Here is an 18052-nt window from a genome sequence, read left to right on the forward strand (position 1 = left end):
TGTTCTTTATTTTTTATTTTGAAAATTAGGCGAGTTCGGTTCATAAAGCAGAATTCATCGCAATTTGTCATCACAGAGTTTGACTACTAGTATACTGACAGTCACCGGTAGATGGCGTCCTGTTCAAAACAATCAGTAACATTCACTCTGCCTACGCTCGTCGGTCCACCACACCACCTCCACAGCCAGCGCAGCGGCTAGCGAGCTACAGCTTCGCGTTCTACGTAGAAGGTAACATCTGTGCGAGCTGCAGTGTACATATAACATACCGGAAGTGCTAAGTAGTTATTTATGTCTTCGCATTTCTCACTGTCATCTCGAGAAACATGGGTAGTCGTTTAAAGTGAGTACAAATAATTGTGTTATTGCTCGAAAGTTTTAATGATGTGATTTTCTGTGTGAAACTAATCAACTGTTGGTTGAAATTTGTTCTACCATGCATGTACGAGAAGTGTGCAGTAGTGTCTGACTAACTGTTCATTGTCACTCGGTTTTTCTCCCTACAGACTTTACAGTACATAAAGTGTGAATACTAAAATAGTGCAGTGGTCTATGACTATGGTCGTGGTAGTAATGATTGCCGCAGTGCAGTATCACATGATGATGACTCCTTATAGTCATTAGATTACATAGTAGTAGTACCTCCTTGTATAGACCAGGATCGAGGGAAAGCTAGAAGAGTCGAGTGGTGATAGTTGTTTGTCACAGATATGTGCATTCTTCCTCCACCTGTTCGATTTATCTCTCGAGGACGATGTACATTCTGTTAGCTGTTGAGTGTTGTCAGTGTTGAAATTTTGATGTATGAAATATTGGTCGCATTTGTCTGCACTCACCACACGGCTTACAATTGACCGAAAGATCAGTCTGTATCTGGTCATCAGGGATATGTTCCACGGAGACTTCATGCGGCTTCACGGAATCCCCTTCTACGGAGTAGAGTGATAACGTCCAAAAAATAAAAAATCCTCTGGACAGACAGATCTTTCTGTCTAACATACACTTAATGGAATGATGGAGGAAGACTATTTATTGACTTGACATCAGTGCAATACATTATATGTCAGGGATCCATATGTCAATACCTGGTACTTATTGTGTGCCTCACTGCCCTGTCATAAATCTTGACTAGGTTGTGGTTCTACATATACAGCATGTATCTGCAGTTGTACAGATGTGCAGTCTTGACAAGTGGTGTAAATTTACTGTACCATAGTAGACTAGGCTAGATTTATGTTAGACCCTTATTTATGTCTACAGCTCTTAAACTTGCATGACAAAGTAACTCATTGTGTAGTCATTTCAAATACTAAACGCAGGTCATCTCTCAAGACTCTAGAGCTCTAGCACTAGATTGTAGACACACAAATGTGTATTCTGCCTTCAGAAGTGGCTTACAACAGTCATCAACATTTGATCATTGAACATATACAGTTGTAGTTGCCATGTACACATGCATGATGTACACTGTACATGCAATGTTAATTCAACTACTTTAGTACACTGACTTTCCACAATTTGGAGAAGACATACAATGGTGTATTAGTTCCAGTACTTACAATGTCAGCATACACATACGGGCAAGTCCAAGATAATGCGCACGTTACGTATGGGACATTCAGAGACTTTTATGACCTGAAAAATAGTGTTAATGGCCTTTGATCATATTAAACTTTATCATGGTGATTGATATCTAGGAGAAGTATAATCATGCAAAAAATTGAGAAAAATGACCTTGACAATTATGTTCTAGAAGAGAAAATATGTGCCGTTACGTATGGGACCAGAAAGATTTTGTTTTTTTGAACATTTTTTTCAACCTCAAAACTCTCTGAAAGTATATCATTCTACAACTTGTAACTCACTGTGATGAAAGTCACAACACTCAAGATTATCACAGGTAAGTTTCATGTCATTAGGCAAAAAGCTCTAATTACAGGTTCTAATTAAAGACAGACATGACGTGTTACGTATGGGACAGTTACGTATGGGACAGTTTGTCCCCCATTCATTTAGTGTGTGAAGAACCATGTTTATGGGTATTTTGCATAATTATTGAAGTAAAATGAGTTGAAACTACTCAAATACTGATCCAGATTGTCAAGGAAACAATATTCCCCAAATATTCACCATCATAATCATATTCAATCATATTTTTATATTTTTATGACCTACCTGGGTATGCATGCCCTTTGTCCCCCATTCGTTTAGTGTGTGGAGAACCATGTTTATGGGCATTTTGCAAAATAATTTTGCAAAATAGCCATTTCAACAAATTTTTGCATAGTTATTGAGGTGGAATCAGTTGAAATTACTCAAATACTGATCCAGATTGACAAGAGAACAATATTCCCCAGATATTTACCATCATAATCACATTCAATCATATTCTATATTTTTTATGACCAACCGGAGTATGTATGCCCTATTTTTATCAGGATAGTTACTACTGAAAAACTGAATAGTTTAAAGTGTTTTCTTGCATTGATGAAGGGCAGTTTGCCATTTAGTTTCAATAAAAAACAACTTGACACAAGAAATATTAAGTTTAATAAATAAGCAATACCTGCTGCATGAAACCCCAGTGATCGAGTAGATATATGATGTCTGTCTAGCAGTCAGGTCATTGATTCGAGTCACAACTCAGTATGTATACCCATGAATTTTTTGTTGTGGCTACTACTGAAAACTGAATAAGGACAATTTGTGTATCACTTGCAATGAAAAAAAAAAATCATTTTACTTTTTATTTTTTTTCCTATATATATCACAACCATTTCAAATTGGATCTCCATCACATAAACTTTGAATTCCTCTAGTCTTAGGATTTTATGCTCTTAAGTAATTCATTTGTATAAATTGGTTTCCAATCAACTCTTTAAATGTTGAAAACTGAATTCCCATTTCTAGAAAAAACTAGACCATCCCTTTAATGCTGATTTTTCATTGTGTACTTTGCCATTATCCCCTCCCCCTTTCTGAAAATTGTTCAGTCAAGTTCATGTATTGTTTCAAGTGTCTATAACTCAAAAAGTAGCTACAATGTTGGGATGCTTTCTTCAGGATGATTGACCATTTGTGTACTGAGAGACCTTCCTAGCTAGCTACATGCATTCACATGCAATATGTATGAGGATGTCCCATACGTAACGCATTTGTCCCATACGTAACATTATTTCAATGCCTAATAAAAAATATTTCTTTAATTTTTTTTTCTTTTTTCTCTGGTATTTAATTTCTCTAAACAATAAATTAGAACTTTCCAAAAGGGCATTAAAATAACCTTAGCAATTTCAGAAAAAACCTAAAAAAATGACCTCATTTTGTTACGTATGGGACATCTCATGATAGGACACGAGCTAATTTGCATAATCATTTGCATAATCCCTAAATTTTCATACCAAGTTAAACTATGTGATGAACTTCTTATGTCCACATATTAATCAAATATTATTTCCTTTCCTTTGAATTAATATGAATTTTTATAAATGTCCCATAGGTAACGCTGTGTTTCACATTTATGCAAATGAAGCCCTTGAAATTTGCATAAATTTACATAATATCATTTTTTCCTCCATGGAAATCAAAACTTCAACTCATAAGCTTCAAAATGATACCAAACATGCCAATATTGAGCAAAGATGAAATTTTGCCTTCTGAGGGGACCTTATCTTGGACTTGCCCATACACGGAATATGTATTGTTTGGCCCTTGTCTAATTCTTTACAAAGTATTATTATGTGATACATTAATCATTATATCATTTTATAGTATTGTGTGACAAATGATATCAATAGAATTAATGTAATAATAATGTTGATATCATACTGTTGACTTCATCAAAGTATTTACCATTCAGATAAATATGTTTAAATTGTAAACAATGGATACGTTAATGTACAATTATAACAACACAATCAATATCACAATCATTCCGTTTGTATGTAACATTACATACATACACTATGCACTGACAGTGACTGACTACATTCAGTGATCAGTGGCAGATCCAGAGGGGGGCGCAACCGGCGCACGCCTCCCCTTTATTTTTTGTTAAAACAAAAGAAATAAAATGAAAAAAATGAAATGAAAACCAGAACTGGCACCAAAAAATATTAGTTACGCCCCCCTTTACAGAATTCCTGGATCTGCCCCTGGTGATGGCATCCTCCCATTCCTGTGTGCAAGACATTAATGTGCTGAGGGAGAACAATTTATGTAATTGAATTTGCCTGATAATGATAATTTAACTGTACAGTTTTATTCAGAAAATTAAAAACAAAAACAAAAACAGCATTAACATTCATTATAGCACAAGTAAGAAACGTCATGAAATCACATTTGATAATCTCTTGCTGTGGCATATTACAATGTGAAATAGTCTTTCCCAAGTTGTATATGGCTTCAATCAGGACATTCATGTAGGGTACATCGATGCACGAGTGTATTGCGACAATTTTATTGTGCACATGAAACGCACCAACAATTGTAAGATCCACTCGACATATTTGTAGGTAAACATTAACGAAACGGAAGGATGATCCATTCTACATCAAATCATGTTTTGAATACAAGTCTGTCAAAATGTGATCCATACTAGCATTTGGAGTGAGTGGAAATCCCTATGGAGATGTGAATCATGGACTGGTTTGAGCACTTTAAGCAAACCCACTTGAAAAACAAACGAATAAATATATATATATTTTTTTTTTACCATTAGTCTTGTATACTGTATGCGCCAAATATTTTGCGAGGTTTTTATTTTCACGAATTTTGCAAGTCAGGTGCTATTCGCAAAATTAAAGGCACGCGAAAATATTGACTCTGATCCCGATGTGAATATGACGTACGCGTGTACACTTCTCCATTCAGTACAGGAGTCTACGATTACGAAGTTAACCACTCGCGAAATAGACGGGAATTCCCGATTCACAATTTAAATTTTGACTCGCAAAATATATGGCGTACATACAGTATTTTACAAACAGTGTGTATTTGTGATGTATGAAGCATGATGAGTCCCACCTACACGCTGTATATGTTTTAATGTTGTGGACTTCCAAGCATGTTGCTGCCAGTAAGATATCCAGCCAGTACAGTACGGTACAAATACATGTAGTATGCCCTGTGCCATGCCTGTCTTGAGCTGAGCCCTAGCAAGAACATTAGTGTACTGATCTTGTAGAAGTGTGTGGATGTACATAGCATCCAGTTGAGTGCACAGGCAGCAGGGTACAAAACGTTATGCGAAATAAGTTGATAAGGATGGTACAAAATTTGGCATTAAGTGATTTTTAGAAGAGAATAGAGAAGAGAGCTTTGATTGACGTACAAAATGTAATATTATTAAAATAACCTGCAGGTGAAAAATTATTTGATGTACAACACATATTTGTTCATGATTATCAAAATACATTAATTGTATGAGTTTCTGGAACATTGTTTCTGCTGTAAATAAGCATAGGATATTCACAAATTAATACTCATGCTGCCCCTGCAGATGGGGAGCCAGTTAGCTGACATGATCATTACGCTGAAGGGATGGTGCCCTGAGATAGATGTGTAAAACCTCATTTCTTTTTCCATGCTTGACAGAGACTTGGTATTTCTGTGGTACACATGATTTATTTTGTGATTTTTTTTTATTTGATTTGATATGACTGAGAGATCCAAAACAGAGCAATCCTAATAAAAGATGGGACCTACATTTTATTAGGATCGCTTTGTTTTACTTTGTTTTTGGATGTCTCAGCCATTCCAAAACCAATCTAATAACCTTTGAATTCCTCTTAGAATGGCATGCTCTGTATAATTTTGTAAGTGTTTTTCTAGTATCTCGCAAAAAATTATACAGTATGCCCAATCCTCATTTCCACCAATACTATACCATCCCTTTAAACACTTGGTGGGCCACCAGAACTTTATATATCCTTTCTGAAAAAGTGATGGCATCGGACCACCGCTAATGTTGAGCCCTGCATGTACATTGCAGACCTGCTCAATATCTGCCTTGAGCTCTTCTTTTTCAAAACTGAAAATGACTGAATGGTCTAACATTAGATTTAAAGGGACTGTACAGTATTGGTTGAGGTGAGGATTCAGCTGGTAATGTTTTGCAAGATATTTAGAAGCCACTCTATGAAATGTTAAAGAGCATACCATTGTAAGGGGAATCAAAAGTCTATTTGATGAAAATTGGTTTTGAAATGAGTGAGATTATATCTAAAAACAAGGTGAAACAAAGAGATCCTAATAAAAGTTGTGGCCTGTCAATTTTATTAATATCGCTTTTTTGGATATCTCAGCCATTTCAAGGCCAATTTTCATCAAATAAACATTGAATACTTCTTGAAATTACAAGTTCTTTTATGTCTCATAAGAGGTTTCTCATTGTCTCACCAAAAATGTTATAAACCTGAATCCTCACCTCAACCAGTACTGTAAGTCCCTTTGATAATTCTAGATGTGAAAAAGAAAGAAAGAAAGGACTTAAAACGATTGTTTTTTTTTGTGTGTAAAAAGAAAGAAAAAAGGAAACCAAAACATTCTGAGAATTCATTGGAAACATACAAATCACAAGAGAACCATATACCATGTCATGGTGTACAGACAACAGCTCAGTTTTCAGGTGATACTACAGAAACATACAGTGTATACTGTGCATAGTACAGTTTCCCTATCTGTGACTTTTCATTCTTTGTAATATATTGTACTTGTACATCTGCCACAAAGGGTGCCAGAGACATTGATTGTTCCTTTTTTATATAATACTATAGATATTTTCTTTTCCCATTTCATTTGTGTGTGTACAAACAGTATGACTCGGTCTTGGTACACTTTAGTGGTGGAATGACACACATCAGTACAGTCCAGCGCACAGTGTGGTCATTTCACATTCATCTGTTGTGCTGACAAATGAAATGGGGAATGGATTTCCCTGTTGTTCTGAGTCATTCCAGCGTGAAATGAACACTTACAGACAAATCCGTCAACCCTCCCTGTAATATCAGTATTTACTGCAGTCAATATCCAAGATGATTAAAAACAGACAAACAACAAACAACAACAAACAACAAACAACAACAAACAAACAGACCCAAGGTAACATAGATTTAAGCTTGTTTGTGTATCCACATTGCGCTGGATATGAATGGGAATGCCAGGTACTCTTATAGTGAATAGTTTGAGTTGATTTTTCATGTCGTATGCCTTTATTGATTTGTGTGTGTTGGTTTTGGTTTCATTTTGTTTTGTTGTGGTTTTAAGTGCACAGTAAAAAGCATTACGTTTTACAATGTAATGGTCTAGCTGTATCAACGCTCATTTAAACTTTTCACAAACCATCCTGTCGAAAGTCCTTCCCATTTTTTATTTCAGTCAAAGTTTATGGCATAAAATGTTTTCTAAATCTTCAAAGATTTTGTGCTGGATTAGTATTATTGTTCATGTTTGTATAAATTCCAGCTAGGAGATTGTGCTAAAAAACAAACAGTCTTTAAATAAAATGGACAATATGTTTATACTATCCGTAACATGCAACAAAAAAGCTAGCACTACATACAAGTAATACTGAACAGTGGGTGTACATGTGCTTTGAACTGACGTCAGACAATATGCATACCTGGAATACAAGACTGTGTTTACAGTAATCAATGAGCTGATGTTTATTACATCGTAGTCCAGGTAATTTACAATCATAGCCCTACCTGTAGTAGCCTTTAAACAAGGCGACTCGCTCTGCGTGCCCCCGTATAGCGCGTTTACCCCACAAACCTGTTGGCCGGCGAGTGGAGCGAGCCGCCTTTATCCACTCGTTCAGGGATGTGTACTTTTGTCGTTGTTGTTGCTTTATATTCTTTGACAAATTTGCGTACAAATTTGACGCAGAAAATACACACGGCACCAAGGCAAGCCTCGTTAATATTAAAGCCTCGTTAATATTAAGTAACTATTCTTATTCTACTTAATATTAACGAGGCTTGCCTTGGTGCCGTGTGTATTTTCTGCGTCAAATTTGTACGCAAATTTGTCAAAGAATATAAAGCAACAACAACGACAAAAGTACACATCCCTGAACAAGTGGATAAAGGCGGCTCGCTCCACTCGCCGGCCAACAGGTTTGTGGGGTAAACGCGCTATACGGGGGCACGCAGAGCGAGTCGCCTTGTTTAAAGGCTATACCTGTAGCTGACCGTTACTGCCATGCATTCCTCCATAGTTACCCAGCAATGGTTATAGTCGGCTATTAAGTTCTGATAATGTTTGTTCATCAAATATTGGCCTTGAGGCTTGGATGGTCAGTAGCCAGGGTATTGTAGTACTAATTAACATTTAATGTGAGGACAATTGAATATACCTAGATATTTAGTGCCCCATAGGCTTGAACTGTACTTGCGTATTTCCATCAGCGTGCATAATGCTTCGGCTTTTTTGATACCAGGTAGGCCTACAAATTGTACCTGATACTTATTAGCTTTTTTGTCCCTTCTAGCTGAAGGGGGCAGCATTATGTAACATGATGTATTTCAGTTGTCTGTCTCTCTGGCTCTATTTGTGCCCCAGATCTCATTAACCCACTAGATTTTCTTGGCACTTGGCCCAAATGCTCTAAATGCTGATATTTTTCGCATGCAGATATGTTTATGAATGGCAGTTGATCAGGCATTTTAGCACGTTGTTAATTTCGCCCTTAGTGGTCTTCTCATTATAATGATAACTTGGAAAAAAAACAACATCATAGAACAAACATTCAGAAGAAAGTGGGACTTCTCAAACAAACTATTTTGTTATTGAAACATTGTTTGATTCATGATCAAATCTCACAGAAAAAATACTTTGGTATATTTGGTACTTTGGTACTGTAAAACATGATATATTCGCGGCATGAATTTTTCGCGAATTGGAGCCAACGGCCTTTTTTGCGGCATGAAATTTTCGCGAACTGCCACTGGTATTCAATGCATATAGTGTAGACAAGAACTTTCGCGTGCATTTTAATTTCACAAATCTTGTTGCTCGCGAAATTCGCGAAATTAAAATGCACGCGAACATTCCTCGTTTTACAATTACAATGTATGTACTCAGACTGAAGATGTCATTGCCAGTCGTATCATCAGTTACGTATGATAGTTACAGTGGAGCAATGTATTGGAAGAAAGGATGAACTACTTGTGTAACATACAAAACAACTCCTATCACTGGACAATTGCCTCTGAATTGACGTGACAGAATTTTTTTAAAAAGGCCAAATTTCAGGGTCAACGTCTCCAAAATTTAGAGGACATTTGTCAATTTCTGCTATCCGTCTGCTAGGGCAGTCCTGTAGGAAAATGTAATTCAATATCCTGGACAGGAATGTATTTGGATATAATTCTATATGTGCAAAGATAGTCAGAGGGCAATCCTGAGGGTCTATCCATAATCTACAATTGATCAATGACTATGCAAATGATCCCGATGAAGGGCCATGCACAATGATATTGCAGTGTTGTGTCATTCCAGTAAATTGTATGCTGTTTTTACATCGCTCAAGTACTGTTTGTGTTTCTTGATTCCAGGCCATGGATGTTTTCATTGCTAAAGTGCTCTCCACTCTCGGGTATCCTAGCTGATACAGTTTGTGATTTATAAGTTCTTGATCTTTGTACCATACAGTGTAGGTACAATTGTACATGTATAGGATTCTGGAATGTTGACAAATCTATTGTCCATCTGGAAGAATGAAAAAAAAAAGGATTTTCATTGGAATTTACTTTCATCCACTATTTGCTCTGTCATGTCAATATGAGTCTAAAAACATGACTTGTATAATGCAGACAACACAAATTGTGTATTTGCCAACATGCAAGTGTCATCGTATCTGAGGGTTTACACAATGTAGTGTCTTTTCATTTTCTGTAAAAATCCTAATGGTTGATGCTATTGGCAAGATTGTGTGCACACCACAATAATATCTGATGTTTGAGTGGTGCATACTGTACAGCATTTCTCTCCTTTTTCTCACTTCTTGTACACTCTTCCTGGAGCGGAACTCGCAAAGGTAACATTACGCGTGCCCCAGTGACTGCATGCATTTTACAGATCGCTGCCTAACACGCATTTTAGCTGCCGTGTTGGCAGGGAGAGAAAAAAAGAAGAGAAATCATGATTTTGTTGTACATTCTGTAAAGGACATAGACGTCACACATGAAGGGTGTGTTGAAGCAGAGATCCGAATCACATTCAGTGCTGTATACATACCTAATCTCGGAGAGCAGTGCAGTGCACCCTTGTGTATATTATATGATAATTATGCACAAAAGTAGCAGAGCAGAATGGCATATTCCAAAGGGAATACCTCCATCTGTAGCCTATCTTCATTATCCTTGAATGATAGCACACCAAAGAACCACAGTAAAATGTGTAATGTATGGGGGTATGTATAGTGTAGGTATGTGCATGAAAATACTCCAGACTAATTGTGATTATGACACTGATACAAATTAGAGTGATTGGTATCATGCAACACCTGAAAAGATTCTAGCTATCCGATTGGTCGATTGCTCATCATGTGACATGCAGTCAAAAGTACTATTGCATGCTGTTGCTGTTGAGCCGACCAATTTTTGTCTACAGAACAAAAATGGATATTGCATGACTGATGTCAATAATTTACAGCAGCGCCTCACTCCTGTGCTTAATAGGCTCATGATCAACTCATACGTTGTAATTCTTACACCATTGCCCGCCTCTGATGTCACCTTTGCTGCGCGTGCTCAATCAGTTACCTGTACAAGCCTGCATTCAGTCACTCATTTTACTCTCAACAATTTCAACCAATCACTTTTGCATGTGATGGACAACTCTACTGTTGTGCGCCTCTGATACCATGTACAACCATTCACGCGTAACAAAAATAATGGTTGTCATTTCTATACTACAATGTACAATCAAGAATCGGTGTGGACCACATGCGCTGACGTCCAAGGTGTTGTATAAAACAAATAGTGTATGGTCTTTACTCATGCAGTGGAACAAGATTTTACACTCCACGAAAGATGAGGCACACTTTTCAACTCAGCTTCGCCTCTTGAATAAAGTGCCTCACCTTTCACCTCGTACGAAATCTTGTTCCATTTCACTTGTGACTTTTCCCTATTTGTATACCGTCCTTTTGTTGCACCTTTGGGAGGACACAAATTTGCTTTGATGTGAAGATCACCTTTGAGGAACAGGTGCGAGGGTACTTAATATCCATCTGGTATCCTGTGAACATCGTCATAAAATGGACACCATCTATTAAATCCTGATGGACTGCTTGGTGACTGGACATGATCTCTAAGACCCCGTTTACAGTGAGTGAAAAGGCCAGGCTCAGTCCGGGCTCAGCCCGGCTTTCCTTTCACTGTAAACGCTCAAAAGGCCAAATGCGGTCCTAAAACGGCCGCGCATTTGGCCAAGCTGTGGAGGTAGTCTTGGCCTGGCCTTTTCTCGCTGTAAATGCAAACTGGGCCAAATGCGGTACCAAATTGCGATCGGCGCGCTCCCAATAGTAATCGTTTGTTTACAAGCAGAGCACCACTGCGACAAAATATTGAAAGGTTTGAATTAAAAGCCCTGGTCGAGCCCTCCACTGTAAACAGACAAAATTGCGGGGCCGAGTATCGCAATTGAGGCCGGCCCATGTGTAAACAGGGTCTATGAGGAGCGTCATTGCTCAAGCCGGCCCCGACGCTCATGTGTAAATGGTTCACAAAGCAGCCTCGGGCTGGCCTCGGGCCGGCAACGAAAAGCAGGACTCGGGCCGCCTTTCGTAACAGGGGTCCATGTCATCTTGTGGAAATGCAGTACTTCTCAATCATATCCTATCACAAATTCTAGCAGCATTAACAGCATATTTTGTAGGTGCCACTGTGCAAAGTTCTGAATTCCCCGTGTACCTAATTGGGCAAGTAGGATTAAAAAGAGAGAGAGAGCACAGGAACCAAAGAAGAACCTTTCCCAACTTCACTAATGTCTTATAGAGCAAATGATCATAAGCATGAGTGAAATGCTGAGAAAAAAAAGGTACTCATTTATTTTTTTAAACACAGCAATTACAGTGATTTATCACTATCATATTGTAAAAAGAAAAGTAGAAGAGGAGGCATAGTGTTTAAGAACGTTTACAATATGAGAAATGTTAGGCTTGAATATTTAAATCCATTATTACAAACATGGAAAAAACATGGACCCAAGGAGTGTCAGGGCAGAGTTTCAATCATGAAATCTGCTTATCTGAATAGCGTCAGAGACTTGGAAGTGAAATTCAACAAAATATTGAGACTCTGCTGCTGAAGCATAAGATCAAATTCTATGATTTACAACATTGTACAAATAGTATATTGTACAAGATATGTTTTATATGTCACTTCATCAGACTTTATGGCTGATTGGGATTTTTATGACAGGGCAAAATTTTTTTGAGCAAAATCTTATAAAGGGAGAGGTTAAAGAAAGGTGAAGGTTGATTAAAAAAATTTCACATTCAACACATACAAATGAATAGGTTTATACCCATACAATTTTGTATTTCACAAAACATGTATGGCTATTTAAAGGCTCTGATTACTACAGGCCTAATATTGACATGTATTCTACTCTTACCTGCCGGGGAAATGTCTGGCAGATTATGTATGTATGTCTAGCAGTCAAGTCCAATGTTTATTGTTTTCATATAATGCAAGTATTTTCAAAGTATCGTGTATATTTTTCTGAAATGACAGGTAGGTAGAATGTAGGTTTACATACTAGATAATGTGGATCTATAGCATAAGACTTTGTAGGATGAAATCTAGTATGAAGATTGAAGGTTCTGTGTACATGTACATGAATGATCAGTGAGGTCAGGGTCAAATTTTAGACTTTCACTTTCTGTTTAATAGTGAATGACAAAACTTTACTTTCTCTTGAACATCAAATTTGGTGTCACACCAAGATAAAGGTAGAGGGAAATACTCTGATGAAAATGTGGACAGATTACTACAATTGTATGACAGATGGAATCCAGCTCTGTTGCAGTGCAAAACTCTTGGCAGGGTTCGAAATTGGCGATGGTCCGCTGGCCATTGGCCACCCAAAATCACGTCGGACTAGCTAAAAATCATAAAATTCTGAAGTTACTAGTCCGTCTGGCTAGCCAAAATATTGCTTCAGTGTCAAAATTGATTCTAAGTAGTCCGCCTGGCTAGTTAAAAAAAAAAGTTTAGTGCGACCCCTGCTTGGACTGTTGAAAGCTCACCAAACTTTGATATTGCATTGTTTTTATGATATAATGGGGTACATGTACAGTATTTGCAGGTGAACAGTACACTTTGGTATTAATGGCTCAAGAACTGTTAGGTTTGAAAGGTTTTGTAAGGTCAAAGTTTCGCAAGTGCTCATTCACTCACATCCTGTTGCTAAAAATTACTACCTGATGGGGTAGACTTTGATCTGACAGAGTTTGGACACCTCTGGAGCTTCCGCAGCACAACCGATCCTAGTATTAAAAAAGTACGACTTGTTGTTCGCAATCCATGGGGCTTGCTTGTATATGATATGAACATGTACAAACTGTAGGTGCAATAAAATATGCATGCATAAACCATAGCACTGAGAATCACAGTATGTACATTTAGTTTCTAGAGTGTCACAAAGCAATCATGAAGAGTTTTAGAGTGTGAGCACATCAGAAGTCTTTGTCAGTAATTACACACAAATGGACACAGCGATTGAATATTTAGTAAGTGATTTTGTTTAACCTCCTTTGTGTTCTGTTGAGCCTTTTTTTTTTGTTGAGTGGGGGTAATTAGATACATAACTTCTAGTGGTTTTGCAGGAACGTGTTTTTTAATACTTCACTTGCGCTGACACATATTCGAAAACAATGATAAATGTTAGCCACATTTTTGAGGTATCATTGGTAATATCTACATTGTAGTGTATTCTTGTATACCAAGCTCAGTTAAAGTGCATTGACAGTTCACAAGCACAAACACACCCACACACTTTTAAAAAAAAAATCTTTGAGTCTGTTCTATGTTAGTGTAGATTATATTCCACATATTACACAGAGACCACATACATGTACAAAATAGAAATTTGTAATTGTGCAAGAAATATACAATGTACATGTAGACCATACATGGAAAAGTAGGCTTAGAGTGTATGTACACTGTACTGCATACTATGTACTTGTACTTTGTATTTATATACATAATATGTTTACTTGTATTTAAGGCAGCATTCACTTCTTGCAAACTCCAATCTCCCTTTAAAAAAAAATGACCCCATTGCTTCAATGTCGTACCCTTGTAAAAAGGAAATGCCAGTTCAGTGCTCATTTTTAATGTGGAGCAAAATGAACTGTTGATTTCGCTTTAGTAAAACTTTAATTAACCTCCGAGTCTATTAAAATCTCATTAGCGGACACCTGCTTCCTTCCGATGTGCTTCTCAAGAAGTGCTGTGTTTCATCCAGGAATATTTCTGATTGAGCAGTCTCCGACTCGTTCGTACAGTCTACATGTACAGCTGTACATGCATCCGTTCTTCTCAGGTTGTGTGAGCCCCAAAATGAGATTCCCATGCAAGGGTTAGCTGCCCTTTACATCGAAGTACAGCTTGTATATTACAGACTGTGTGCGCCCTTGGATGCATGTGATAAGGTCTGTTCTCAAAGACTACTTGACTATAGGGCTCACACCTGTAAATATAATGGAATATCCCTGACCGCATCACAAAATTGTACCAAAGATACTAAAATAAATGAAGAAAAAAAATTAAAAATCAGAAAAGGCAGTTTGGCAGAAAATGAATAGCTGTAGATATTGAGTATGAATTCAATGTACAAACTGCATTTTGGTTGGAAGATGAAGACTTTTCTCATGGAATTTGAAGGGACTATATTTGATTCGGTGCATGTACAGAAAATATGTGATTTTTTTAGTTAGAATAATTTGTAGTCTGGCTTTGCGAACCCTTGGACAGAGTTTGAGCCAAAGAACTTCCCTTGGAAATTTGATGGATGAAAGGGTATACCCCACTTTTTCAGCTTACTGAAGATGAAACACCTCATTTCTCCCAGCTATTTTACAGAATTTTTTGAATTTGAACACACGTCTCTATGGGAATCATTTACATGTGTGAGCCCTATAACTTTCCCACAGAATGTTTGACAAGTGTAAAGTGAAAAAGGAGATCATATGAATGTATATAGGACTAAAGTGTAGTAAATATTTTCAGGTAAATTTTCAGGTACGACTAAAGACTTTACACAAACCAGCATGGTTTTTTTTTTCTTTTTTTATAGTCCAAGGGTTAATGAATGGGTGTCACAGATTGTTTGTCTTGGGTGTGAGATTCTTTGAAGTTTTGTATTTTCATTATAGAAATTGTATACTCTGCTCTTCCAGGATATCTAAGAAACATTCTGTGTAATGAATATTCATCATATTTAATAGATTTTATTCAGAGAAAGCATGAAGGATGTACATATATAGGGTAAATCAGGATAACATCCTCAACATTTAGTTTCGTATATTTTTAAAGTTTATTTTTGAGCCAGGAAGTTGTTGAGAGGGACTGCCTAAACACAAAGTGAAGAGTCTTTAAAGGACAAGTTCACCTTCATAAACATAAGGATTGAGAGAATGTAGCAATATTAGTAGAACACATCAGTGAAAGTTTGAGGAAAATCAGACAATCCGTTCAAAAGTTATGAATTTTTGAAGTTTTTGTGCAGTAACCGCTGGATGAGAAGACTACTCCAGTGTATGAATAACTTAGATGTCACATGCGTACAACAGTATAAGGAAAATATAAAGAGAATTTCACAAAATGCCATCTTTTGTACACATTCCCCTGACTCGTTACCGACAAATGTTATGGGTAATATTATTCCCCCTGCCTTTAGAAAGAGGCAAGTCAAGAGCTCTTTTATTATGCGAAAAAAGTGAAAATATGTTGAATTTTCTTTTACATTTTCTTTATACTGTTGTATGCATATGACTCACAAGCTGTAGTAGTCTCCTCATCCAGCGGTTCCAACACAAAAATTTTAAAAATTCATAACTTTTGCATCGATTGTCCAATTTTCCTCAAACTTTCACTGATGTGTTCTACTAATATTGTTGCATTCTCTCAATCCTTATGTTTATGAAGGTGAACTTGTCCTTTAAATATACATTGCAAATTGCCATAAAGATTTGTATGACGATCATATGATACAATGTATCGACATTATAGTACAATGCCAAACTTCATGGAAATTGGGGAACAAAAAGGTATCTGATTACCACAGGAAAATTTAACATATTGTCATTTGGGACTTATATTATGTGTAGTACATGTAGTTTTTTGTTTTTTGTTTTTTTTAATGAGTGATAATGGGGACATTTTGATGGCAATGCTTTTCCTCACCCGATTCATTGTTATCTCTCTTAAAGTGGAAACCAGACAATAGTTTCGCCGATGCTCTGTTTCATTTCCGCAAGTTGTTTATCTTCGAGAATGTGTGCATACAGGGAAGGTGAATTGGTAATTTCCTTTTGTTATTTCTGGCACTCTCTCTTCTAATTTTCTTTTCAAGTTGCAAAAGTCTGTGCAGTAGTATACTTTTATAGTGAATTTGAGAAGTGATCAGCACATTATGATCATGGAATGGGAAATAGATAAATGAACTGCCTAGTTTTTTGTGTATCACCCTTCACTTAAAGGGATTGTACAGTTTTGATTGAGACCTAATTTCAGGTTTCTATAATTTTTTGGTGAGAAAATGAGAAACCTCTTATGAAATATGAAAGAGCATGTAATTCTATGAGGAATTCAACATTTATTTGATGAAAATTGGTTTTGAAATAGCAGAGATATCAGAAAAAGAGTGATTACGATTGCTTTGTTTTACTTTGTTTTTGGATGTTTCAGTCATTTCAAACCCGATTTTCATCAAATAAACTTTGAATTCCTCTTAAAATGGTATGCTCTGTACTATATCATAAGTGTTCTCTTGGTGTCTCACAAAAAGTTAAAAGCCCAATTCTCATCTCCACCAATACTGTACTATCCCTTTAAAGACCTACATTTGTACATGTACATAGTGTGGGGAAACCATGGCGTGGGAAGGTTTGCCTGGCCTAGTAATGGATGTACAAGTATTTGAGAGTCCTTATAGTGAATTGTGACACAGCTTTATAACTGGCCTCTATGTAGGACTACTGCAGAGACTCCAACCCCAATCACCTTCTGATCTGGAGATTCTCCCGCCCGAAACCCCTAGCAAACGGGAGACTCCAAGTTGATGTGTGCGAAGCGCAAAGTTCCGAGGGTTCTAGATGTTCTCTGGTGCTCTCTAAGGCTTATTTTTTCAACATAACGATAGCAATAAGTAAGAAATCCTTTCCACCGGGAGACACAGAGCCAGGGCGGGAGAAATCAAATCTCAAGTGGGGGAACGGGAGATTTTGCAAAAATGGGCTTTCGGCGGGAGATCTCCCGTCGAAAACGGGAGAGTTGGAGTCTCTGCTACAGTATATGCTGTATATTTCGCTAGGTTTTTATTTTCGCGAATTTCGCGAGTGAGGTGCTATTCCGCGAAATTAAAGACACATGAAAATATTGACTCTGATCCCGATGTGAATGTGACGTACGCCTGCACATTTCTCTGTTCAGTACAGGACTCCACGATCGCGAATTGAATCACTCGTGAAATCGTCGGGAATTCCCGATTTGCGAAAATTTAGACTCGCGAATATGTCGTATACAGTACATTAAAACACACTTACAGCCTAAGAATCTTGACCGGAGTTTACTGCATAATGATGAGCATATGCTTCGATGGATACATTTGCTGACAGGTGTATGTGTGGTTTTCGAATGTACCCCAATGGGTAGTTTTCGAATGTACCCCAATGGATAGTGTTTGAATGTACCCCATGGGTAGTGAATGAAGACCATATCAATCAAGCTACCCAGTCATCCCCATGCTACCAGGGCCCCATTTCATAAAAGATGTTAGGATGGCAACTCTTGCTGGAATGGCAACTTTCCATAGCATC

The 18052-nt window shown here is 37.2% G+C and overlaps 1 protein-coding gene across 1 annotated transcript in view; it reads left to right on the forward strand.

Moving 5' to 3' along the window:
• Window positions 1-232: 232 nt before the first annotated feature.
• LOC139744205 (uncharacterized) overlaps window positions 233-18052 on the forward strand; it is an 85239-nt gene continuing 67419 nt past the window's right edge. Inside the window, exon 1 of the mRNA XM_071654660.1 lies at window positions 233-343. Coding sequence (XP_071510761.1) covers window positions 327-343 — 17 coding nt within the window. The 5' untranslated portion in view covers window positions 233-326. The remainder of the gene's footprint in view (window positions 344-18052) is intronic.

Source organism: Diadema antillarum, unplaced genomic scaffold (assembly GCF_040938485.1).
Source record: "Diadema antillarum isolate AM-2024a unplaced genomic scaffold, OU_Dant_1.0 scf00000035, whole genome shotgun sequence".
In the NCBI taxonomy this organism is placed as follows: Eukaryota; Metazoa; Echinodermata; class Echinoidea; order Diadematoida; family Diadematidae; genus Diadema; species Diadema antillarum.